The following is a 24,537-nucleotide window of genomic DNA, read 5'->3' as shown; positions in this document are numbered from 1 at the left end:
GACCCCCCTTCCTTACAGACCGAACTTGAAAACATAATCGTGGAACTATCACTGCCTAGATCAACTCGCCATGCCAATCGACAAGATCCAAGTATCGGGTGACTCCCGCATTGAGTACAAGACCGCTACATTGAACGGCTATAACTACTGTGAGAATACCACACTCCCAAGCAGAGCTTATGATCTACAGTATTTATTAGAAATTTTAATTTGAACTGACGATTTGTAGCCTACATTCTCAGCCAACCTAAATCAGGACAATTCAAAGCTACTGTCTTCCTGGTAAGCAGCCAGCTCAATGAAAACGTCACATACGTTGACGTATACTCTCCATAGATCCATGGCTTCCCCGATCTCTCCATGGGATGGCGGTATCAGATTCCCATGCTCGTAGACATGGGATTTCGGGTGGTAGCCCCCGACTGCCTTGGATACGGACGGACAGTGAGTCTTTCCACCCTGTTCTGGGAATTGTAATCTAACAACAATCCAACAAGGATGCCCCGGACGATTTCACCGCATATGCCCTCAAACGTTGCGCAGCGGACATCAAAGCCCTAGCAACCCATCTAGGCGAAACCCAAATCATCCTAGGTGGACATGATTGGCAAGCACACCCCCCGGAGCAACCTTTTTTCCCCCAAGACCGCACAGCTAATACACAAAACAGGGGTGCAGGACTCGCCTACCGCATTGCCCTCTGGCATCCAGAGCTAGTAAGCCATCTATTCACAGTCTGTGTGCATTATGTCCGACCCACGGCCAAGTATTTCCTCATGGAAGACCTTATCCGCGACGTGACACCGAACTTCGCGTACCAGCTGCAGTTCAAGAGCGGGGAGGTGGAGAAGGTTGTTCGGTCGAAGGATGAGATCCGTCAGTTTTTGCTCGCGCTGTATGGGGGGCGCACGGAGGCAGGCGAATCTGGGTTTGATGCCTACAAGGGTGTTTTGCTTGATAAGCTTGGCGAGTTGAAACTTTCCAGGTTGTTGAGCGAGGAGGTAAGTTGCATTTATTTGATCTGGGATTGGGGCTCGTATGCTGACTTTCTCCAGGAGTTGGAGTTTTATACGAATGAGTTTGTTCGGAATGGGATTCATGGACCACGTATGGCTTCTTTTGATTCGTTGGTTAGATTCTTGCTGATCACTTCTATAGTCAACTGGTACCGCACTCGTGATGTGAACTTTGAAGATGAACTTGCTGTTCTCGACCGGGAGATCCAGATTCCTACGCTATTCATCCAGGCGCTGAGGGATCAGGCTTTGCCGCCTCACTTGGCCAAATCTATGGCGAAGCAGCTCCCGCGACTGACTCTGAAGCAGGTTGATTCCTCACACTGGGCTCTGTGGGAGAAGCCTGAGGAAGTCAATACGATCATTGGAACTTGGCTGAAGGACCAGTCTGTTGCCAATGAAGTGTCTGGCAAGCTCTGATTGGAGAGATGATAGGCATGGTAGCATGGTAAAATAGAAAAATCGATTGGTTATTGCGAGAGTACATATCCCATGTCGTCAAAGTGTTAAGAACATGCGCAGCATCACAAGTCGCGAGCAGTTGCCTTAGCCAGAATAGCTGCACAGGGTTGGAACTCACCCCGTAAACTATGAAGGTATTTAGGATTGTAACACCTTGGTTTCGATTTTGCAGCCGACTTTCTCCAAACGGTCGACGTAGTCCTGACCCAGCGTAGCGGGAGTAACAATACCACCGCGAGAAATTTTTTTGATCTTCTCCTCCTCGTTAAGAATAACCATAGCAGCCTCAGCCAGCAACAGTCCGGTGAATGGGTACATACCGCCGTGGTAAGTGATTTTACCGAAGACACGCTGTGGTGAAGCACTTTCCGTAGTAGCAATGGCATGGTACTCGAGAAAGTCATTTGCCGAGTCTTCTCTGCGCGGGCCAGTGCCGGGGGCAAAGACGAACTTCTGCACCAGCCAGCGCACCGGCGGCAGCGCAAGCAGCGAAACCACAACCAAGAAACCAACATGGAAAGCGACGCCGATCATCACGTTACGGACCGACATGAACTGACGAAAGAAAAACTTCTGCCCGTACAACTCTGGCATCAGGCTGCTACTGCGGTGCACGATGCTCATATCACAGACACCAGATAGGGAGGTTGTCACGGTACCCAGGTCGGGAATGGAGCGCACGCCGAAGACCTTTTCTAGGATTGATTCACCGGGAATGTTCTTTGGTGGCGGGGATGCTGCCAACGAGAAGGGGGTCATTGTCTTGGATAATTCGGACATTGAAAACCCATCGAAGATGGTCAATACAGTATTCAAGGTACCGCCACTAGGACCGGAGGATCTATAGTGAATGGATTAGAGATGTGCTCCTCTGTGGACATAGAATACATACTTGATTTCCTTAATAGTGCTGTTGATCTGGCGGGTTGAAGACGAGAGGTCCTCTCGGACTCGCTTAACCAGGGACCACGCCAGCAGATCAGCAGGGGCGCTCTCAACACCAGTACAAGGGATCATCTGTCTGCAATAAGCACATATATTGATAGAAATTGGTTGCAGAACGAACAATAGCGCCATTAGCCTTGGCAGTGTCGTGGTACTTGTCGATGATCACCTTGATCCAAGGTGTTTCTCCAGTACTGCAAAGGTTAGTTTGTGTTCGAAGGACTCGAACAAATACAAAGCTAAAACTTACACATCCACGTAATGAGTTCCATTGACAGCGCATGCCTCAACGACTGGGGTCGAGTACAAATGGTATGGACCCACACAATTGATGACCAGCCGTGTTTTCTGCGCGAGTTCGGTAAGCTCGGTGGAGTTCAGTTGAGTTACCAGGACATCTGTGATCACATCAGAATGAGCTTTGAAACACCAAATGTCGTCGACAAATGGGACCATTGAGGTTTTGTACCTGGGTCCAGGCGATCTGGGTTAAGAGTCTTTAATTCCTGAGCGATAGACTCCATTTTCTGCGCGGATCGACCGGCGATAGCCCACTTCAAATCGGTAGGAAGGTTCTGCACAATGTGCTCTGCGCAAAATCGGCCAGTATAGCCAGTTGGGCCCAGCAAAACCACGTCATATTGTCGGTTAGAAGTCATGGTGATTGAGTTGATGGCTTTGGAGTCTATGAAGTCGTTTTGTAGAGACAGGGACAAATCACAAGCTCCTCGGTACGCTGCAAGATGCAGTATAGGATAGAACTGGGAGCAGGCGGGATAGCCACGAAAGGGGGTTTGAGGATTTATATAGAACTAGACGCAACACATGTTACACAATTGAAATTCTACCTCGACCTTGGAACTACAGATGTTCATGTTTCATGGCCGGGAAATATCACGTGATCGGATAGATCGATTAGCCCGAGCGAAGGAGAATGGGGGTCTCGAACACAATCAGGGCCGAATTAAAATAGACATGGATATGATTGTTACAGTATTGCACGAGGTCGTTTCTTTTTAGATGATATAAAGGGGAAATTGGACTTGGAATCAGACACCTGAAATCAAGGGCATCAAACACAAAACCCCTCCTAAAAAACCCCCCCTATTCACCATCAAATCAAACAAATTGTTGGAAATTCCACCAAAATCATCTCCACCAACACCGTCATCGTCTCAATCTGGTGGACCTTGTGGACCACAAAGTAAGCATTGAAAACCTGAGGCCATCAAATTCCTGACATAAGCCCATTAACTCACAGGGTCAGGTGATCGCACGAAGCCAAGAGCCCTAAGCGAGAATCCACAGCACAACCCGCCCTCATTCAAAGCGTCTTTTTTTGGACTCTTGTTGAATACCCATCTTCATCCTCTCCACCAGCCAAGATGACGAAGCGCACCAAGAGTATGTGCCTCTTTTTCAAATTCAACACACTGCATACCGAATTGCTCAATGCTAACGATTTTCTACAGAGGTCGGCATCACCGGTAAATATGGTACCAGGTATGACATTCGCCCAACTCGCACCCACACGACTGTGATTTCTTCGAGACACACGAACCCAGAGCGATCGCCCTCCACGACAAAACGGATTCTAACAATTCCCCTTACAGATACGGTGCCTCCCTGCGTAAGCAGGTGAAGAAGATGGAAGTCACCCAGCACGCCCGCTACATCTGCACTTTCTGCGGAAAGAACACCGTCAAGCGCAAGGCTGTCGGTATCTGGGAGTGCAAGGGCTGCGACAAGACTGTTGCCGGTGGTGCTTACACTGTCTCGTAAGTCGACCACCATCGCAAGGAACGACACTGTGACCCGACCTGGGAATCGACCTGGGATGGGCGTACACAGTCGTGATTCACAACGCACAGCACGGGGAAAGAATACTGACAGCTTCATTTTCTCTAGCACCCCCGCTGCCGCTGCCACCCGTTCCACCATCCGCCGTCTGCGTGAGATCGCTGAGGTCTAAATGGGAGGATTTTGTGGTTTCATTTCTCTTTACGGTTACGTCTGAATACCAAAAATGAATGAATAAATTCGGGAATACGAATTCTTGTTGCAATCCGCTTCGCCTCGAGCATACCGTATTATCGATGTGACTGGTTTCCAAAATCCACCACGGTCGCTTCCTACATGGTAGACAATTCTCCGGCCAATCCAAGATTCTCTGCCTGACTCATTCGACGTTCTGCGACCATGTGAATCACATGGATGGACTGCAGATCTGCGGTCGTTTGTGGGTTTTCAGGCGCTGGACAGTCACGTAGACTCGAAGAGGTATGGGTGGATTTCGGGTTGGTGGCCACCTGGCTTTAGCGTATTGTCTGGGTTGATCGACTGCGCTCCGGACTACCATCTTCATTCGTACTTTGAATTTGCACCCGAACGTTTTCTCTAGATGCCTGGGATACTCCGATCCACGGGATACATACCGAACTGACACGATCCTGGTCGCCTGCTGACGATTTGCCCGGAAATCTAACACGATGACTAAGGTGGAAACGGTCCAAGGCTGCCCAGGTGTGATTCGGGTTTCAGCTAAATTATCGGCGCCTAATGTGGTCATTTCGATATGTAGATCGGCCACCTTGCCTTTCCCTAGGCACTTAGTGTAGTCTGCGTTGTACAGGGACCTTGTTGGATGGTCAAGAGGATATCCATGACCTGGTATGAAGATCAGACTCTCGGAAATAGTAGCCATCCACAAAGAAAAAAGCACTTGCATGATTCTCAATCTTTATTAACATTGTAGCAAAACCAATGTCCAAATAGTTCAATCCAATCCAGGGCACCGTGCATCATTCGCCTCCGTCACGTTCCTGCTTTGCGTTAGTCCGGTAATCCGGCCCACCTTCAAAAGGCGCTCCCCACACCTTTCTCGCTTCTACACTTCTCGGGAGTCGCTCTTCATGGACTTCGCCTTCTCTTATAAATCTGTCGCTCATGTCCGATACCTGTATTGTTTGTTTAGGAGACCTTGGTGAAGGAGCGGGTGATCCTCTTGAGCCTGTAAGCCTTGATTTGAAGGATGGCGACTTCAATGGGCTCGACTCTCAGATCGCTCGGTTACTTCCCTGTGGCCATGTCCTACATGATAATTGCTTAAAACCGTGGGTTGAACGAGCGAACAGTTGTCCGATATGTCGGCGCAGTTTCAATATGGTGGAGTTGAGTGATGGTGTCGGAGGTATGACACTTCCCCCTTCCTTTGACTTACAACATGGTTCCCTTTTGGTTATAAGTACTGACGACATTGATTGATTTTAGGAGCTGTTACTTCATCCTACGCTGTGCAGGACCGAACCCAAGTGGCCGAAGTTGACCCTTCTATGATAATAGAATATGTGGAGGATGACTTCACCGATCTTCAACCATGTACAATTTGCGGACAAGCCGACAACGAGGATGTTCTCCTTTTATGCGATGGGTGTGATGGGCCTTCTCACTTATACTGCTTAGGTTTGGACGAGATCCCCTCGGGGTCATGGTACTGCCAACAATGCGAAGAACTACGTGCTCTGGGACCGGCGTCCGAGGTATCAGCACGGCCGTCTCGGGCGATCGAGCAGCGCAGTCGACGAACTAGGGCTCAACAGAGACGACTACAAAATCGAACCCAGACGAATTCTCTACATTGGGCACGAGTCTGGCAGTCCGTTTGGGATCATCTGAATCTCGATCTCGATTTCCCATTCGATGACGATCGATCTGCTGAACGTGCGATGCAACAACGCCGTCGCGAGGAGGCCAACCAGCGTGAATTTCAAGCCTGGCAACGCCGTTTTGAAGTCGCTGAGCGACAAGGTGGCGGCAGCCGGTTTCGTGATACGGTATCCCTGTTCGATCTTGACCATGCCCGACCATCGCGACCCCGGGTTCCTAGAGTTCCGACACCAGAGCCTGAGTCCTTGGAAGAGATGCGGGCTTGGAACGCCTTCGAAAGGGCACGAGAGATCGAAAATAACCCGAGCGCAGCCAGGAAGCGCAAAGAGCCGACCATGTCGCCGTCCCCGGAGCCCACAGAACCAGAGCGCAAGTTGAAGCGCCCTCGAACGAGGAGGCCACAGGAGCTCGCAGCTCGCGCACAGCAGACTCCAAATGGTGAATCATCCAAAACTACGAGCTCCAATGTACGACCGAGTAATGATCCCGCCGGACCAAGTTTCCTGTCATCATTGTTGAAGGAAGTCGAAGACGCACCGAGTCATTCATATGGACCTTCCGCTTCGACATCTGTCGCTCCTGCTGACCACCCATCTCCCGGTCCCTCTTCCCCCTCCATCTCTCCCGCCTCATCTCGTTACTCTTCCCCTCTTCTCTCAGCGGCCACACCGCCACTTTTTCCGCGAAGCCGGCCCATCTCCCCTCTTCAACTATCCTCCCCTGCCCAGCCCTCATCTCCTCCTTTCTCCCCCGAACTATCATCGGGTAGTCCATCGTCAAATGGCGCCAAAGAAAATAAGCCACAACGCCAGCCCGGCCGTCCTCGCTCCCGCATTCCCCAACGAGCACTGTGTTTCGGGGCCTCTCGCTCACCCGACTCATCCCCCACTAGAGCCGGTCCATCCTTAGCCCTCAAAGCCGATATACAGAAAATGGTGGGCACTGGGTTAAAGCCCCACTATAAGAAAAAGACCATCTCGAAGGAGCAATATACAAACATCAATCGATCCATCTCTCGCATACTCTATGAGCGGGTCGGCGACAAGGAAACCCTTGAGCCGGATGAACGTACCAATCTCGAAACAGAGGCCAAGCACGAAGTGCAGAATACAATTGACGCACTGAACATGAAGAGCAAAGAAAAACAGAAACAGCGCATGGTCGCGACCGACACCGACGGTGATCTATAATGACTATACCACGAACTCTCCCCGGCATTTAATGGCGTTTCTTCTCATCTCAGCGAATCAACCTTTTTGGCGGAATGGATTGGAATATACAACTGGCGTTTGATCCTTACAGGCTGTCTTTTCCTCCTCCTCCTCTTCTTCTTTTCCTTCCGCGAGGTATCCCTGTTAACCGATCTTTTGTGCATAACACCCTGCGTCGATGGGAGTGATCATTTTTTTTTTTTGAGTGGAGCTAGTCTATTCCTGTTCTTTTTGCTCCATACTGTGTCTAAATATCACTTTATCTTCTGACCGTAGGAGGAGGTACGGCCACTCCTAGGTAGCCTCGTCATCTTTGGTCCATTGGGTCTTTCTATCTCCTAGTTGGGTTTCCAAATTTATTTATTTGATAGATGGTTCCTCGGATAATCTTTGACGAAATTTATAGGACGACAGCGACAACATCAGATTCGATCGGGGATCGATTTGGCTGCAAATTCATAGAGAGATCTAAACAATGCACAAACAGTAAGTGCCAAAGTGCTGTAACATAGGACAAAGCTGATTTTGAACAGTGTGGTATCATCGGAGGGACTACAAAACATACCGAATGTGAGGATTCTGATCAGAATTGACACTTGGCAAGAAACAAGCCAATGAATCCGCTCTCGCTCTCGCTGCTTTTAATCGGTCAAAATGTCCTGCTGCGCATTTTCATATCCCTCAGCAGTCTTCGACTGAAATCGCTTGCGATTTTCTCAAACGCACACAAACTAACGGATATGTATAGTGACACCGGCAACGAATGGGGTCATAACAAGAATAACAGATCTCGGCACATGGCGAGGTGCATCCTTTCCATGAAGATGAGCAGACCGGTGAAACTGCCTAACCAAAATCAGCCTCAGCACGACCAAATACCACAACCAGACAACCAGACTTACACAAAATATCCAATATTAAGCCCCGACGAAGAAAAAGACCGCTTCGTATACCCAACAATAGTGACAATTCTTCTTCTTCTTCTTCTTCTTCTTCTTCTTCTTCTTCTTCTTCTTCTTCTTCTTCTCCTTCTTCTTCTCCTTCTCCATATGTTATCACCGCTATGGTTAATGGGGACCTAGTCGTGGTATAGTGTGCCGATGGAAAATAGTTTACATATCCAGAAGACCGAAGCTAGAGCTAGAGCTCTTGGCTCTTACGCAGAGGTCCTCATTGTCTAACCATTCGGTGCCTTTACTTTGATGTATATTTAGTCTACTAATTTAGCTTGGTGCATCGTATAAGACTTGAATAGAAGTAGTCGTTGGAAGGAGACGAACTCGTAAGAGTCTGAAGGCTTATTTAGCGAGCAGTTGGTGATGGCGTAGACCCCCATAAACAGATTAATTCATTTTTTACTATAGGAGACCCGAGAGCTATCTGCGTAATTCTCTGGAGCATCTATTTTTGCATTGCTCCAGAGAAAAAGGGCCAAAGGATCTGGGGGTGGAGGCAACATAGTAAATCGAGCATTAACACTACTTTTCATTCAGTGGATGAAGTGCATGGATGTAGTAGTATACCCACTCTGTACACATTTCCTTGAATGTGGGGTATTATCCCCAGAGACAGCGGGGAAAGAGTCTTGATCAGGACTCCCATTCTAGGTCTCTGTGTATCCGTGGACCGGCCGCTTCCTAGCTACATTCTCCTCGACTAATGTATGGCCCAGATTCATTGTCGGATTCAGAGACTGCGACTAGCGCAAGCGTGTCAACCCATGGGACTGCAAATAGCTCGCATGATCGCTGATTATTTTGAACAAGCTGGTACCTAGGTCAAGGTCAAGTCGACCTGAGAAATTGGATTGGAATGATATTGCTGTTGGATAGGAGTGTTAGCCCACCATGGTTTGGTCGTTGGCTAATTCACAAGGTAAAAGAACAGTCGGCCGTTTGTGTGGCCTTGTGATATCTTTTTCGCTGGTCATTTGCAATGTGACGGCAGTCAAAAAAAGTGCCCTTTGTGCAAGAGACTTTCCTTTGGGGAGCCTTTGACTTGAATATCTAGTTGCTCGACAATCATAGCGAACCCTCCCACGGATTATAAACTTCACAGTCACTCTTTCACATCGGTCGTAAATCCGTGCTGCATGAGATATTCGTTAAGCTCCTTATCTTCCTTCTCCAAATCCAAATCTCCACTTTCAGGTAACAAGTAGTAGACCGTCATGCCGAGAACAGCGACGCCGCCAGCCAAGTAAAAGGTGGAGCTGTTACCAGCATGGTCCCGCAGGGGGGTAAAGCACTGAGTACCAACAGCAGCACCTGTTCTACCGAAGGCTGTCGAGACGCCATATCCCATAGACCTCATGGCAGTAGGGAAAGACTCAGATGATATAAGCCCAATGGTGGCACCAGGTCCCATGTGGCCGAATGCTTGCAACAGACCATACAGCACAACGAAGGCGGCAATATTTTGAGAAAGCTTCGAATATGTGCCACCGATAATGAAACCAAGCACAACATATCCAGCGAAGCCCAAAATTCCAGTCCAGCGACGTCCAATCGCATTAGTGAGCCAGGCCCCCAACACCACGCCGGGAACTGGCAAGACCGCCAAAATGACCTGCCACACAGCAGTCGTTCGCACATTGTGATCTTTAACCAAAGATGAGATGATCGTGCTGGACATGATGCTGTTGGGGAAATTAATGAAATCATACAGAAAAAAGGCCACCGATGTAGTCAATAGTCTCCCCCAATAACGCCGTGCCAGAAGGAGGCAAAGGCGCCACGACTTCCGCTGCCGCTTGAAATTGGAATAGTGGAACAGAGACGAGTCCACCATGAACAGTCTCAAAACTACAATCGAGACTGGAAGGAGAGTGGCAATGGAGTAAATGGCATGGAAGGCAACAACAAGGTTGTTGTCCGTGGCAATGAGTGTGATCAAATAGATGATCATCAAAATTGGGCCCGCGAGTGTGGCCATCAACGTCGTAAAGGATACAAACATCGGTCCTCTATATTTACGCAGGATCTAAAAATCGTGAGAATGTATCCAAGGTAGGAAGAGGCGATATGCTGACCCAGTCCGATTCTTCAATGCCAGCAGCGGCACTAGGAGGATATTCACCTCCCACGCCGAATCCAGCAATTCCACGAACTACAACAAAATACCACAGCATCTTGCTCGAGGGATGTACCTGCAGAGCCAGTGCCGCCATCAAAGTGCCGATTGCGACCAAGGAGGATGTAAAGAGCAATCCAGCGCGTCGTGAAAACATATCTGAGGTGTATCCGAAAACCACAACGCCAAGGATCGCTCCGACAATGACCGAGTTGCTTATGCGAGTCTTCATCTCGGGAGAAAATCCATCAGCTCCAAGCACGTGCTTAAAAATCACATTTGTAGGATTGGCGAGGGTGTTTTGAAAGCCATCGCTAAAGTTGGCGATGTACTAGGCGAGTTAGCGGGGGAAGCTCGAGTCAATCCATATCAGACTCACACAACTGATAATTGTGATATTACTTTGCCATCTGCTTGGACGATATGAAAGTGTCACTTCTTCAACATCCCTATCAATAGTAGTGGCATTTTTCGTCTCGTCCGGTGGACTGCATGGTGTCTCGCTTTCGGCCGCCATATTTTTTTTTTTTTTTTTTTTAAATTTATGAGGGGGTACTCATTAGTTTTCGCCTTACTTCAATTCAAAGGAGAATTGCTAATCTTTATAGGGGTTGACACATAAAAGAGTGACGTCCGAATGTAGCCCGAATCTAACCCGACGTACTTTTTTTTTTTAGTGTCAAGCTTTGATCATAAATGCATAATTTTGCTGATATAAGCATGTATGTCGGACTCCATGGTTTTTAATCTGATGATATGGTTCTAATTGAGGTCACTAACTAGGTCCAAAAACGTATACAGACGCACATTTCTTCCAACCATTTATCTACATCATCTTCTCTCATTCACGGCACCCCTAATAGTCAATCTTTATGCGGGGTTGCCAATGCTATGACACGCTATTACCGGTAGCCGAGCCGAGATGATGTGGGGAGCAATGGCGATGGTGATGGTGATGTGTCTTTTCAGTCCTCCGTAAATGTGCTTGAATCTGAACGTTGTACGTGCATTGAGTACCCCTCTGTGACTGCCCCTCCGTTAGTGGATTGCACGCCTTTAATAGCTACAACATTAGTGGGGTTGGTTTCAATCCGGATAAAAAAAAGACGAACTTCTTAAGTCTTAATTCTTTTTCTCCCCTGCTACTTTAAGCAACATAATTCCCGTTACCCACTACTACAATGGCCGACTTTACTGAATATGGCAGGCCAAGCGCCGAATGGATCGCTCTTGAGCCTACGCTGCCTGAGCCCCCCAAGGATCTCTCGGCGGAACAATTGAAGACTTTATTAAACAAGGGTCGTGAGGCAGCCGCCGCCCAAGATATGATTGACGGCCTCGGTGCCGCAGTTCAATTGCACGACTACACAATCACAGCTCGCGACGGCGCGCCCCTCCAAGCGCGTACCTACCGCCCAGTCGGCGTCCCAAACTCCGAGCGCCTGCCTGTTTACGTCCATCTCCACGGTGGAGGTTTTCTTTTCGGGACACTTTCTTCTGAAGATGCCATTTGCTCGCGGATTGTCACCTCACGTACCCAGAAGGGTACCCCAGTCGTGGTCTTGAACGTCAACTACCGACACGCCCCCGAATATCTCTATCCGACTGCTTGGAACGACGCTGAAGATGCGTTTGTCTGGTTACATGAGAACATGGCCGAGATTGGCGGGATCAGTGAGCAGGTTGTTGTGGGTGGTATTTCAGCTGGTGCATGGTTGACTGCGTCGTTGGCGCTGGCTCAACTGCGCGGCGAGGATAGGCGCTTAGCGGCCTGCCCCAAGATCGCGGGACAGGTCCTCATGATTCCGTGTCTTGTACAATGGGATTACTATGCACCGAGACTGGAACAGCTCAAGCATCCTGATTTGTCGAGCTTTGTGCAATGTGCCGAGGCGCCAGTCCTGCCAGTGGCTCGAATGAAATTATTCAACGGACTTCTCGGGCTCAATAACATCAAGGATGCTGCTGGGGATCGTCGGATGAACCCCGGAAATGCTACGGCGGAAGAGGTCAAGGACTTGCCGCCGACGACGTTTGGAATCGCGGGAAATGACCCATTGAGAGATGAGGGTTTATTCTATGGACAGCATCTCGCTGCGAACGGGTGAGTTTGCCGTATCCTTCAAAATTTGGGGGTTCAAAAACTAATTCTTTTATCAGCATTCCCACTAATGTTAATGTCTTCCCCGGTGTCCCTCATGGGTTCAGGAGGTACAAGCAGCTGCCCGACTGCAAAAGGTGGGATGAGGTTATGAGCGATGGCATTGCCTGGGCACTGACAAAGCCTGCGCCTCGTCCATTTGAGATTAAATCCAAATAAGAGACCAAGTTGTGGGTCGAAAACGCATGTATCATTTTGGGATCTATCAGTGGATATTAAGACAGAATAGTAACTATTTGGTCGTAGTTGCCCTGTCAACGATGCTGAATTATGCGCATTTTAGGCCAGATTAGGGGAGTTATGTAAATCAGGAGGATATCAGATTAAGTCAATTGTTGTAGAGAATAAAGGAGGCGTCAAGGGAAGAAAGAAAAGAAGCACAAGATGACACCAGGCCATTCACCGCTCGGATCCACAATGCCGATTGTCCGATCTGGCAGCCGCACATGTGAGTCTTTGTCTTTATCTACTCTCCTGTTTCTTATTTTCTCTTCACCTTCAATTGTCTGGTCATTATGCATGTTTATTGTTCACTACATGCAATGTAATTCTAATCCGCTTTCAATCCCGCATTGAAATAAAGGGCGGGCCCCTCCTCTCCGACAACCATCGCTTTTGCGCCAAGCGTTGCCTCATTTCTTGTGCGCGATTTGGAACCAGAGCCTTTGTCCTGAAAGCTCATATCGTGCCCTTCTCTCGTGCTTAACAATTGTCCTGCGAAACCTGAACCCCACACACTACAATGCCTCCCTCCACCTCCACCAATGGAGCCTCCTCCACCCCCGACGCCCTCGAATCCGACCTCCTCGTCAAGCTGTCTGCCAGCTGCGCACTCGAAGATCTGCAGGAAAACCTCCTTGGCTCCCTCCACCGCTTGGGCTGGACAGACAAAGTGACCACCCTCGCCACAGAACTCCTCCGCGCCGGCCGCTGTGAGACCTTCGACGACGTGATGGCGGCAGTGCTCGCTTCGGCAGAGGGCCGAACCCACCCCGCACTGGGGACCAAGAGCATGCACGGTGAAACTACAAACGGATCAAAAGAGACCAATGGTATCAAAAAAGGCAACAAAGCCAAAGATCACCCATACGACCCTCTGAAGTACATTGAGGAGATCGATATCCGCATTCCGGAGACCGTGGTCGACGAAGGCGTTCGCGGATTGAAAGACATCATACGAGAAGTGGCCGACTTGGAAGGCGAGAGCGCGCCCAACGGCGACAAAAAATAATGACAGACACCGGGCGCTGGGAAAGCAGCATTTCAGAATGCGATCATGCATGGCGGGTTCTTTCTAAGGAGTACAAATTGTTACAGCCTGGCTGCTACAAATTTAATGGGTCCACATAAGAGGGTCTACGGGCACTCGTGCATTTGAATAGACTATCAATTCATGGAGTTCTGAATTTCCCCTTTTTCGAAGACTGCAGTTTCTCGGACTTAGAGCCCAAGTTGATGACGCAGTAGGTACTCCAGTCCTAGGCCCCACAAGGCCTCTTCGATTATCTTTAATCCCCACAGATCGGATCTCTTGTGAAAAAAGATTGATTCAGGTATGGGATTTCTTCTGTCGATTTTTTTTTTTTCGCTTCGGTTGAAACGCGGGGGCGCCGAGCAAACCCCCACGGGCATAGCCCGAGACTGGAGATAAAAGGCGCAAAACTAGTGATAGTGTGTCTGGGATAAACATTTGAGATCTCTTGCATGCGCCTCTAGTAAGAGATAGATGTTGCTTTGGAGATGTATGCCCCAATAACCTCGGCATGAGTCATTCCACCCAATCGGGCGGTATGTAGTTTGTAAAATGCACTGTTACTTCCTAGGATGACCAAGTACACATGCATGAAGCGACAATTGCCAACTCTTCTCACAATAGTTATGAAATTGTCACAGCCAGCACCAGCATCAGCCATGCCTCTGGTGACGACCCGTAGTCTTTGGATGGTAACATATCAAGGAGTAATAGATCGCTTCTGAACCATCCTAATACGTACCAACTAGTCTTCTGTCAAACCGTAGCTCAATATCGTCAATGTTAACTAGATTGGCACGATGTATAGATGTAAGTGGCCGTCGGCTATTTCCGCAAGCAACCCAATTGTCACTAACAGTATAGCTCCATGGATTGACTGCGTTGCTCGATCAAAATCCACTCAAGATCCAATCTCTAACAGCACATAGCTATGTCAAAAGTGCCATCCGATCCGCCAATTACGAGGCCTAGCTCATAGCCAAGGCATAGAGTTTATACCTCCAGAAGATGCTGCAATGTGCATGGTGGAGCTTGCAACCAAAGGAACAGTCAATAGTGAATACTCCTGATCATTTGAAAAGTAAAATTCACACTAACTGATTCACCAGACCACACACCACTCACTAATGGCCACGCCTAGATATATTTTCAATGAGGGCTCCAAGGATGTTGGCATAGAAGACCACACCAAGAACGGTTATCTCAAGCATACGGAAAAATTTCGGCTTGGCATTTTAACAGACCAATGGGTGCTTGATTAGAATAGAGGGGGAACTGCAGAGGGAGCCACTAAGCCGTAATGATTTGCGTAGGAGCTTGGCATGAAATTGATGAAGGCGGGGTGGATGACAAATTCTATTCAAACATCCCAGAGATATGTCACAAAATGTCATGGCTGAACAAGATGTTCCAAAGTAGAAAAAGAGAGAAGAGAGGTACATACGGAGTAGTCAAAGCGTATAGACCTGGCGTATAGACTTTGCGAGGTTCCAAGGTTCCAACGTTTTCCCCGTGAAGAGTCCAGGCCCAGTCACGTGAACCATACCATCAGACAAGCGTCTTCGCCTAATCTCGACCTTTGCTCAAGGCCTGCTCCGAGCTGTTAGTTTACTTTTGGCTTCAGGGAACAGAAACATATCACTCGCTTTGACCGGTGGCCTTACTTTTTCCGAACACCCCTTTACCGCCGTGGCCCTGAACCACCAACCTTCCCCGCTTTGGATTGTTGATTGCCGCGTACTCGCACTCGACGACAACACCCCTCCTCGGAAAGGAGTATCGAGAACAGAGTTCGACCAGAACACAACACACGCAACATACCACCCCTGACTGCTAGAATACCTTTCAAATCCGCTCATGAAACCTTCGAGTCTCGACGTCCCCTCATTCCGCCCACGTTTTGGAAAATAGAGCATTCGGCGCAATATTGCCGATACTCCTTTTGTTTTTTTTTTCTTTGCTGGCTCTATCACCTCGACTCTGGGGCCGGCGCCTGTGAATCCCTCATACCACTCACCTCTGCTTTCGGTGAATAGAGTTTTGCCACCGAGGATCCCCCGTCATGTCCCTCCACACCTCCTACCACGCCGACTCCGATGCGGACGATGAGTACGAGCGCAGTGTCATAACTTCACCACACCTTCACATCGACTCGGAATCTTCTCCCACCGACTCCTCCATTCATTCATCCGAACACACTCCGACCAAATTTGGACATCCGATCGATGGGCCTCGCTCACCGCGAACACTCATTATCGAATGGGGTATCGATGAGTGCAATGAATTTTTGACCTCACTTGGACTACTGCAATACCATGGCACATTTCGGGGTAAGCTGACTTCTTCGAGCATATTTACTTCGCGCTGTTTACTCACTTTAACCTATGACGCAGAGAACGGGATTGTCGGTGAAGCCTTGATTGCCCTGAAGCATGAGGAGCTGAAGGAAATGGGCATCAACAGTGTGGGACATCGACTGACGATTTTAAAAAGCGTGTATGAAATCAAAGTCAAGCAAGATGTTCCTCTCGATGCAGATCATTACATACCACTTAGTATGTTCTCAAACGGCCCTATTTAACATCACTTCTAACCCATGCTTGCAGCTGCTGACCAGAGTATGAATGAAACTGCGACACAAGAGGATCTCGCACGTTTAATCAAGTCGATCCAAGTTCGAGACGAGAAGCTCATGTTGGTTGAAACGGAGTTGCGCCGGATCACAGACGATTACCGGCGATTGCGCGAAGAAATCCTGCCAGTGATCAAAGTCGTAAAAGATCGGTCACAGCCATTGCCTCCGCCTTCTTCGCATGGGCAATCTTCAGAAAACTGGCACGACAGCACGGCCACTCTCACGTCAACTCCCCAACCTACAATCACCCAGGAACTTTCTTCATCGTCGAAAATTGCGCGGGCCTTTTCCAAGCGCATTCATCCTAACAGTGCCTCATCCAAACTTAACTCGCCAACATACCCTCCATCTACAGGCTATGATGGACGCTCTCATCACGACACTCTTAATCCGTCCGGCACAGCCTTGGCCCCCTCATCCCATTTGACAGCCTCAATGAATGGAGGGTCACAACTGTCACCTGGAATTCCTTCACCAACATCACCTCACCACCACCACGCTCACCCCCAGACACTCAATCCACGATCATATACCCAACCACTCTCCAGTGCAAACCGCAACACGGCCTATGATTATGCCGAACCGACCCCGACAATACATTCTAGAGACCGATCCACTCCGAGTCAGCTTACAGCATCCCGTGTCGAGACACCATCTACTGCATCACGTTTGGACCCACGACTCGACAGGTCTGACTCACGGGGTGGTGGCGGCGGAGGTGGAGGCAGCGAGAATCCAAATAGCGTGGAAATCTTCAAGTCCTTCCGTGTCTCTTGGGAAGACCCCTGCTACAAGGTCCTACCAGCTGCTCTCAAGAAATACAACATCAACTCTGACTGGAAGAACTACGCGCTTTACATTGTGTATGGAGATCAAGAGCGTTGTTTGGAATTGAAGGAGAAACCCCTTCTCTTGTTCAAACAGCTAGAAAAGGAAGGACGGAAGCCAATGTTCATGTTGCGGAAGATCCACGTGGACAACGCTTCGGGAAATTCAGGGCTTGGTGCACTAGCACCCAACGGCGCTAGCTTCAACGGTGGTCAAGGACAAATCAATCTTCCAGGCGGCGTGCTCTGATTCTTCTCGAGGTCAGTTCTCCTGTTTTGATGCACACTTGTCTGTGGCTTGAGAAAATCGGTGGCTATTGACCACGTGTTGTTCTATTGTTCCGTTGCATTTGATTTTTCAGGCCCATTGGACTATGTCGTGTTGGTTTTGTCGGTGTTTGGTGTACTATTGGAGAGCCGGTATACTGTATTCGGGAAATGGGTTTATGGTGACATTGGCGTTTTCTGCTTCTCTTGACGCTTCGATCCCAGACTCGTCGATGTCCCATGCAGCATTGTATTAGCCTTTTCTTTTTAACTTCTTTCAAGATGTCCTTGACTGGCATAGGACCTTTGGGCGGTTTTTTTTTTAAATTGCATAGTGCACACTGAGCTTGTACATGAGATTCCCATTGTTCATTCATATCTGTGGACTTCAAATTAATTCATTATTTGCAAGAGAGACCATGTACCACACATTTGTACGGAGTACAGAGGAACTGCTTCTTGGGCGTTAAACCATCAACAGTGACTGTCATTTGTTCGCAGGATAGTGCGCTTTGATGCCCGTGAGCCGGAATTGGGACATGATCCTCTGGAAAAGCACACATCCATACTGCCCATGTACGTTGTAGTTTGCACCTACTGGTACATCTAAGAAATTGTGACGTTCAAAAATGGGAATCGACATTATGTTCAGATCTAGCTCTATACTAGACCACAAGTGGTGATTTAAAAAAAAGGAATGTGACGTCCTCCCCACAGCTGACGCCCATAGGGCATCCCGAAAGATGCCCCAGCATAGCTATAAAGTGTTGTATAAAGAGGTACGCCTTTCTATACTCTCCAGGGCCGGGAACGGAAGAAAACCCACATAGGCCGAAGCCATCGGATAAGCCTCAGCAAGCCACAAAGTGGAGCCCCGTGAAGTTGATAGAAAAGGAAAAAGAAAAAATCAACAAAAGACGCGGGGGACCCGGCCGTATTTATGTGATTTTTTCTACGCTAGAGCCGATTGGGCATCGGCAAAATATTTTTCCGGATTTCTAGTAATGTGAAATAACAGAAATCTGCAAAAAGAAAAAGAAGAGGTCCTGCCCGGGATCGAACCGGGATTGCTGGTATCAGAAACCAGAGTGATGACCATTACACTACAGAACCTGATGTGTTGAGATGACTTTGAAATTTGGCACTATAAACTTTGCAGCTCATCCGCAGTTCAAATCTCGTCACTCAATTCCCTTGCCAGAGCGGGCGCTGTTTCTAAGATGCTGACTGGTTCAGACCAGGCTTGGTGGTCGGTACATAAGCTTTCCAAGGCGACTTCCACGCAGAGAGGTACCCGAGGCACATCACATTAAAAATATGAAAACTCTGAAATTCCGATTTTGATTATACTCGGAGCCACCGTATTGCGGGAAGGTTTTTGAGGTTTGTTGTGAAGCCTGCGCACTACATGACCCAAGTTGCTAGGCCACATGTTGGGGTGAACTTTTGGATTTGACATCCACCATTATCGAAGTAAATTGACTACTTACCACAGCTGGGTAATGAAATTAAGATCCACTACCAATAGGTGTAGAATTCTACATTGCTGACATCTAGGCCGTGCTAGTCCAAAAGCGTGTTGGTTGCATACAACATTTGCGTACGAAATCTCGACTGGTGATGTTTTACGAAGTTCTTCAATTTTATGCACATTTAACATTGGAAGAAGAGTAAAGCTCTTCAGATGATTTGTAACAGTCCGTAGGCAACTATATAGCTGATCTGAGAAAAGTTGGAAGCTCACCAGGTCCAATTGAGTCATTGGGTGTGAGTTTTCCAAGACAGTTCTCGTTATTTAATTAGCAGGGGTTTTGAAAGTCTTCAAGGGTTTTTGTACCCAATTCCTAGTGGATAAGTGGATTGTCAGGGACATGAAGCTTTTATGCGCTCGCCACACAACAATTCGGTTCTGTAGTGTAATGGTCATCACTCTGGTTTCTGATACCAGCAATCCCGGTTCGATCCCGGGCAGGACCTCTTCTTTTTCTTGTTCCTTCTGGCAAATTCCTTTTTTTCCTGATTGCATATTTCCTTTTGACCTCTTTTTTTATACACTTCGTACGGAGTGATTTTTTTTCCCCGATAGCAAAATTATCAAAATCTAATCACGCTAAGCCTCAAGCCCTTACCTCCAAAGCCTACCATATCTGTACGAAGAATGGCCTTGGACCCTGAGGTTGGGTAGAACTGTTCCATGGATGGCTATCCACGTGGCTTAGCTAATGCGGACTCTGGGGTAAAATAGACAGCCCTGGACGATGGAGAGTCCCAAGTCCCAAATTCTTTATCTCTGCCTCTGACATTTCACAAGTTAACCCCACAATAATGACTGGGGGTTTAACTGTTGACCATATCGACGACAGAAGCAGCTACGTCCGGTCGCCATTGCCAACCAGAGTCCGGAGTGCCTGCGAAAGATGTCGTCGCCACAAATCTCGGGTAGAGCCACCCTGGTCCTGGTCAGGATCTAGTGACGTATACTTAATCTAACTTGGACCTAGTGTGATCCCGTTCGGCCTTGCTCGGTGTGCATTCGAGCCAATGTTGATTGCCAACTACCTCCAACCATCCAACCACGGAGGGCCACTCTGCCGAAGTAAGCTATACAGCAGAATGCTTTCAACCTCTTCTTTTACTGACATGAGATATTAGGCGCCTGGGTTCTAAAAAAGCCCCGCGAACTGACCAACGTCGGTCTAAACTGTCTCCGGTGACTCCTACCGAAAAGTCACCGGATGAAAATGGCCCTATTCGCGGTCAAATACTTCCTGGTCAGAGTAGATCGATAGATACCCACCCGAGGGGCGAGGATACTGACTTCCCCGTCGGAGATGGGGATATGCCTTCATCTCTCAACTGTGGTGAAGCCGAATCCGCCATAGGAATTGCTCGAAGAATCTGTCAACTTGGCAGCCATAACATTGATGAACAAACCACATCCGCCATACCCGGCTATCAGGCCAGCGTTGGTGTGTCCATGGCAGATTCGGTAACGGGCCAGCGCGCTCCGATATCTTCCATATTGCGCCAGCCGTTCCCTCCCATGGAGCTTGTTTGCAGTCTGTTGGAAGAATATTTTGACGCTATACACTGGTTTTCTCTCGCCGTTTACGAGCCAAAATTTAGAAAGAGTCTTCTTTCTATCGCGGATGGTTCTGCACACCCCTCACAACGACCGTTTCTCGTGCTGTTAGCCATGATGCTTGCAATGGCATCATGGTACCGATCCAAGAAGAGTTGCACTGATCCGACCGAAAACGGCGAGGATATGAAGAAATTGAATGCCGACTTGTTAGGGCTGGTTGAGTCAAATCTAGTGGAATTAATGGATCAACCTTCTGTCGCCTCGGCCCAGACCTGCATTCTCTTAGGATCGCATCACGTCTACCACGGCCGTCCAAATCTCTCTTTTTCTTTATTAGGAGCAACCATAAAGATGGCTCAGTCTCTAGGGATTCACCGGGGACTTCAACGGGGGGACTTCGAAAATATCGAAGAAAGAAAAAGAGTTTGGTGGACAATTTATACATGGGACCGGTTCGCTTCAATTACCTATGGCCGGCCATTGGGCATCAACGACAAGGATTGCAATCTGGACATGCCAGCCGATGTGTTTGAGAACCCGAATTTTGTTGCTCCGGCCTCCGGTGAGGCAAGCCTCATATGCTATTCGACTTACCAGCGGGAATTGAACCAGCTCTACTTGATTGCATCGCCTGCTCTCAAGACCGTTTTCGGCTCACGCACTCTCAGGACGTCCGAGCAGCTCAACGGTGACACATATCTCACACTAGTCAGACAAGTCACCGAGAACCTCCAAAAATGGCGGTCCTGCCTACCGAGTCATTTAGCGTTGGATCTTAATCGGGACCTCAATCCCAATGATAGGCCGAGCTTGAGGGCATACGCCCTGCAGTCTCTGTCGCTACAGCTGACTTACGACAATGTTCTCATTGTGCTGCATCGACCTCTGTTAGCACGGCAGGTTGATCATCTCTATACTGTGAATAAGCAGGCAGCGGAGGAAAGCAGAACAGACAATACCATGTATAATCCGACCACCGCTCCCTCCGTGGCCCAGTCGCGCTTATCTCCCGACTCTGCATTTTCCCATACCCAGATCACAAGTCCTGATCTATGGAAGAATGCCGCAACGAGAACATCGAGAGTCACAGAACTGCCAGCTCTAGCTCAGCTCGCCACCGAAAGCCATCTCTGCGCATTTCTCGCCATCAACCTATTCAATGCCGCGATTGTGTTGGCTGTGATAGCTCTTTCGGAGCCTCTTTCCGATACCGCACAGGAAGTGAAACGAACAATTACTCGCATTCTGCGCCTGCAAGATCTGCTTGGAAGACGGTCTGCATTATCGAAACAGAGCACGGCTGTGCTGAGGAATGTCGTAATTATGCTTCTCCGTCGTGAATCAGCTGCCATGCTTGCTCCCATTACCGGAACAAGCCAAGTAGTGGGTCACCAGCCTTTGCAGACTCTGGCAGATCCGTCATCGATTTCTGTTGAAGACACACTTCGGATGCCGCTCGATGCGGCATGGGATTCTCGCAATCCTCTTGCCAGGGACCAACGTCTGCCGGACCTCAGCAGGGCTGATCGTCTGAACAGTAGCTTATCATCTGTTCAATATGGTAAGAATTACCGTCCATGCCAGCTAGCTAAAATGATGAACATACTAACGCAGACATCTTCTTCCAGCTTTGGGCCCAGGGGACCGCTCTGCCGGTATTGCTACTGGTGGAGATAACCTTCAACTTGGTGATATTGTTGAGCCAGGCATGCAGACACACGAATCATGGCAGTTGCCAGCCGAATACGATTGGAACATGCCTGGTCTTTCATGGGAACCCGTTGAAAACAATCACCAAGATAGTGTTGAAGGCGGGTTGTATTGGTTATGGGACATGACATGGAATGGGATTGGGGGGTAATTGGCGGTCTATTCAAAAATTACAGTCACAAAGGCATGCGCTATGCTGAAATTGCTTTGGCCTCTTCCTCGTCGACATTTGGGCCATAGATTACACTCTTGATTCCACCGCGGCCGGCGACGTTTTTGAAAGCATCTTCAGCCTGACTGAAAGGATATTCATGAGTGACAAGATCGTCCAGCTTGACTCGGCCAGAGTTCAGCAACCCAACGGCCAATTTAAAGTCTCCAGGCCCGTACCGGAAGCTTCCTTTGAAAACAATCTCCTTGTCACAGATCAGACCAACCGGAATTGATGGGTTCGGTTTTCCCAGGCCGACTTGAATGAACGTCCCGCCCTGCGTGAGGGCATAAATACCACAATTCTGACAGGGCTCGGCGCCAGTTGCATCCAGGGCAACATCAACACCATCAGGGAAGCCAGCTGTCGCCAACAAATCCACCGCATTCTTTTCCGGCGTCTCAGTGCTCATTTGGTATGTGTGTGTAGCACCATACTTGACCGCGGAAGCAAGCCGAGCCGGGACGACATCCACGGCAACAACGGTGGACGCACCAAAGGCCCGGGCAACGGCGCAGCAGAGCAATCCGACAGGCCCAGCTCCGAAAATAACCACTGATTTATCTTGCATGAAACCTGCCAATTGACAGCTGTGCACAGCCACGCTAAGAGGTTCGATCAGGGTACCGTCGCGCAGGGAGATGTGGGCTGGGAGCTTGAAACAGCATTCTGCAGGCACGCGGTAGTAGGTAGCCAGTGTTCCGTCGTAAGGTGGTGTCGCGGCAAAGCGCATCCCCCGACAGAGGTTGTAGCGGCCGTTGCGACAATGGTTGCAGGTGTTGCAGGCTATTCCAGGCTCTAGGGCGACTCTGTCTCCGACGGCGAGGCCCTGAACACTGCTTCCGCCCTCTATCACGATTCCTGTTGACTCGTGGCCCAGGATTATGGGGTTTTCGACGACGTATGGCCCTATCCGGCCATGTTGCCAGTAGTGGACCTGTTGCGGTGAGGATTTTGTTAGTATTTGTCGCTTCAAGAGAATAGAGATGACGAAAGAGCGGGGAGAGCTGAGGAGGGGGGAGAGTCGAAGCTATCTCACTCACATCTGAACCACAGAGACCTGTTGCCATGACTCGGACTATGACATCCCGGTCTGACTGGATTGTGGGTGCGCTGCGTTCCTCGAAAGCAAATGTGCCTCCGGGATGCAGTACGAATGCCTCATTGGTAGTCTAGATAAACATTGGAGTGAGCAGGTGCAATCTCAACTCGCTCACGCCTGGGGTCGGGACACACCTGGGCAGCTTTTGTGGCAGTCATCTTTGTAATTTTTTTTGGTTTGATTGAACAGAAAGCCTCCGGAATTCTACTGAGCTTTAAATACTATGAATGTCCTAACCCTTTTACCCACCCGAAATGCTTGCACGGCGAACGGATCCTTCATGTTGAGACATTTCCGGTGGATACTCGATCAGCTCCATGTTTCGACCCGTGTTCAAGACCCGGGCCGTACTAGTTATACGGGATGCCGACAGGATGCTTAAATGGGGAAAGCAGGACCAATAGGAACCATAGGAACTCTTGGCTCACATTGTGTGGCCATTTCCAGCCCAATTAAATTAAAGCGTCAACATAACCTCTGGTCATCTGACTGATTCAATATTTTCCCGTACCCCCAGAAACCGTGTTATCTTCCGGGACAACATGCAACATCTATCTGCCCAGCCGGAACCGCTAGATATTCGCCACCGGAACCGAGATCATGGCTCCACTATAGTCCCGGAACCGTTCATCTCCCCACAGAAGCACGGCCTACCTCGGGACATCATGGCCAGTTGAACAAAGACTCGGTAGTTTGGCTACGTGCATGTCTTATTGATTATTAGGGTCATGTTTACCGACCGAGCCAAGGCCGCCAGGGACTCCCATACTGTCCAACAGCAACCCCGGGCTGCATGAAATGAATGGAAATGATAAATCACTGAAATGGTGACCCCGTGGTGTACCCCAGGGTCCATTTTCCCATCAACCTGGGGATCATTCCTAAAGGGTCGGACAGGGCTTGGGGTACAACTCA

At 49.0% G+C, this 24,537-nt stretch overlaps 10 protein-coding genes and 2 non-coding genes across 12 annotated transcripts; 8 read left to right on the top strand and 4 right to left on the bottom strand.

The window, feature by feature from the left end:
- Nucleotides 1-70: 70 nt before the first annotated feature.
- On the top strand, nt 71-1,436 carry Pdw03_6276 (Epoxide hydrolase, putative; the record flags this gene model as incomplete). Its single annotated transcript, XM_066101297.1, has 8 exons — nt 71-149; nt 230-282; nt 337-444; nt 498-607; nt 671-716; nt 768-1,001; nt 1,056-1,107; nt 1,159-1,436. 8 exons carry the CDS (start codon nt 71-73, stop codon nt 1,434-1,436), a joined length of 960 nt encoding a protein of 319 aa, XP_065956380.1.
- A 180-nt stretch (nt 1,437-1,616) lies between these two features.
- On the bottom strand, nt 1,617-3,082 carry Pdw03_6275 (Saccharopine dehydrogenase / Homospermidine synthase; the record flags this gene model as incomplete). Its single annotated transcript, XM_014680173.1, has 5 exons — nt 1,617-2,319; nt 2,371-2,495; nt 2,545-2,617; nt 2,674-2,821; nt 2,893-3,082. 5 exons carry the CDS (start codon nt 3,080-3,082, stop codon nt 1,617-1,619), a joined length of 1,239 nt encoding a protein of 412 aa, XP_014535659.1.
- A 726-nt stretch (nt 3,083-3,808) lies between these two features.
- Nucleotides 3,809-4,395, top strand: Pdw03_6274 (60S ribosomal protein eL43; the record flags this gene model as incomplete). Its single annotated transcript, XM_014680174.1, has 4 exons — nt 3,809-3,827; nt 3,896-3,926; nt 4,037-4,201; nt 4,332-4,395. 4 exons carry the CDS (start codon nt 3,809-3,811, stop codon nt 4,393-4,395), a joined length of 279 nt encoding a protein of 92 aa, XP_014535660.1.
- A 1,190-nt stretch (nt 4,396-5,585) lies between these two features.
- Nucleotides 5,586-7,279, top strand: Pdw03_6273 (Zinc finger, FYVE/PHD-type; the record flags this gene model as incomplete). Its single annotated transcript, XM_014680175.1, has 2 exons — nt 5,586-5,613; nt 5,694-7,279. 2 exons carry the CDS (start codon nt 5,586-5,588, stop codon nt 7,277-7,279), a joined length of 1,614 nt encoding a protein of 537 aa, XP_014535661.1.
- A 2,079-nt stretch (nt 7,280-9,358) lies between these two features.
- Pdw03_6272 (Major facilitator superfamily domain, general substrate transporter) lies at nt 9,359-10,889 on the bottom strand (the record flags this gene model as incomplete). Its single annotated transcript, XM_014680176.2, has 3 exons — nt 9,359-10,282; nt 10,332-10,703; nt 10,752-10,889. The coding sequence occupies 3 exons, from the start codon at nt 10,887-10,889 to the stop codon at nt 9,359-9,361; spliced, it is 1,434 nt and encodes a 477-aa protein (XP_014535662.2).
- A 664-nt stretch (nt 10,890-11,553) lies between these two features.
- Pdw03_6271 (Lipase/esterase, putative) lies at nt 11,554-12,692 on the top strand (the record flags this gene model as incomplete). The annotated part of the gene is made up of 2 exons (XM_014680178.1): nt 11,554-12,476; nt 12,533-12,692. 2 exons carry the CDS (start codon nt 11,554-11,556, stop codon nt 12,690-12,692), a joined length of 1,083 nt encoding a protein of 360 aa, XP_014535664.1.
- A 583-nt stretch (nt 12,693-13,275) lies between these two features.
- On the top strand, nt 13,276-13,764 carry Pdw03_6270 (Transcription factor, enhancer of yellow 2; the record flags this gene model as incomplete). The annotated part of the gene is made up of 1 exon (XM_014680179.1): nt 13,276-13,764. One exon carries the CDS (start codon nt 13,276-13,278, stop codon nt 13,762-13,764), a length of 489 nt encoding a protein of 162 aa, XP_014535665.1.
- A 2,083-nt stretch (nt 13,765-15,847) lies between these two features.
- Nucleotides 15,848-17,497, top strand: Pdw03_6269 (Ste50p; the record flags this gene model as incomplete). Its single annotated transcript, XM_014680180.1, has 3 exons — nt 15,848-16,115; nt 16,179-16,340; nt 16,392-17,497. 3 exons carry the CDS (start codon nt 15,848-15,850, stop codon nt 17,495-17,497), a joined length of 1,536 nt encoding a protein of 511 aa, XP_014535666.1.
- A 1,058-nt stretch (nt 17,498-18,555) lies between these two features.
- On the bottom strand, nt 18,556-18,627 carry Pdw03_tRNA64. The gene has a single exon. It is a non-coding gene; the product is annotated as a tRNA-Gln (tRNA).
- Nucleotides 18,628-19,419: 792 nt separating this feature from the next.
- On the top strand, nt 19,420-19,491 carry Pdw03_tRNA97. Its single transcript has one exon. It is a non-coding gene; the product is annotated as a tRNA-Gln (tRNA).
- A 348-nt stretch (nt 19,492-19,839) lies between these two features.
- Nucleotides 19,840-22,460, top strand: Pdw03_6268 (Fungal transcriptional regulatory protein, N-terminal; the record flags this gene model as incomplete). The annotated part of the gene is made up of 4 exons (XM_014680181.2): nt 19,840-19,953; nt 20,016-20,110; nt 20,167-22,160; nt 22,228-22,460. 4 exons carry the CDS (start codon nt 19,840-19,842, stop codon nt 22,458-22,460), a joined length of 2,436 nt encoding a protein of 811 aa, XP_014535667.2.
- Nucleotides 22,461-22,500: 40 nt separating this feature from the next.
- Nucleotides 22,501-23,780, bottom strand: Pdw03_6267 (Sorbitol/xylitol dehydrogenase, putative; the record flags this gene model as incomplete). Its single annotated transcript, XM_014680182.1, has 3 exons — nt 22,501-23,457; nt 23,564-23,692; nt 23,757-23,780. 3 exons carry the CDS (start codon nt 23,778-23,780, stop codon nt 22,501-22,503), a joined length of 1,110 nt encoding a protein of 369 aa, XP_014535668.1.
- Between the last annotated feature and the right edge of the window lie 757 nt (nt 23,781-24,537).

The sequence above is a fragment of the Penicillium digitatum genome, chromosome 2 (assembly GCF_016767815.1).
Source record: "Penicillium digitatum chromosome 2, complete sequence".
Taxonomy (NCBI): Eukaryota; Fungi; Ascomycota; class Eurotiomycetes; order Eurotiales; family Aspergillaceae; genus Penicillium; species Penicillium digitatum.
This window is presented reverse-complemented; position numbering and strand designations above follow the sequence as displayed.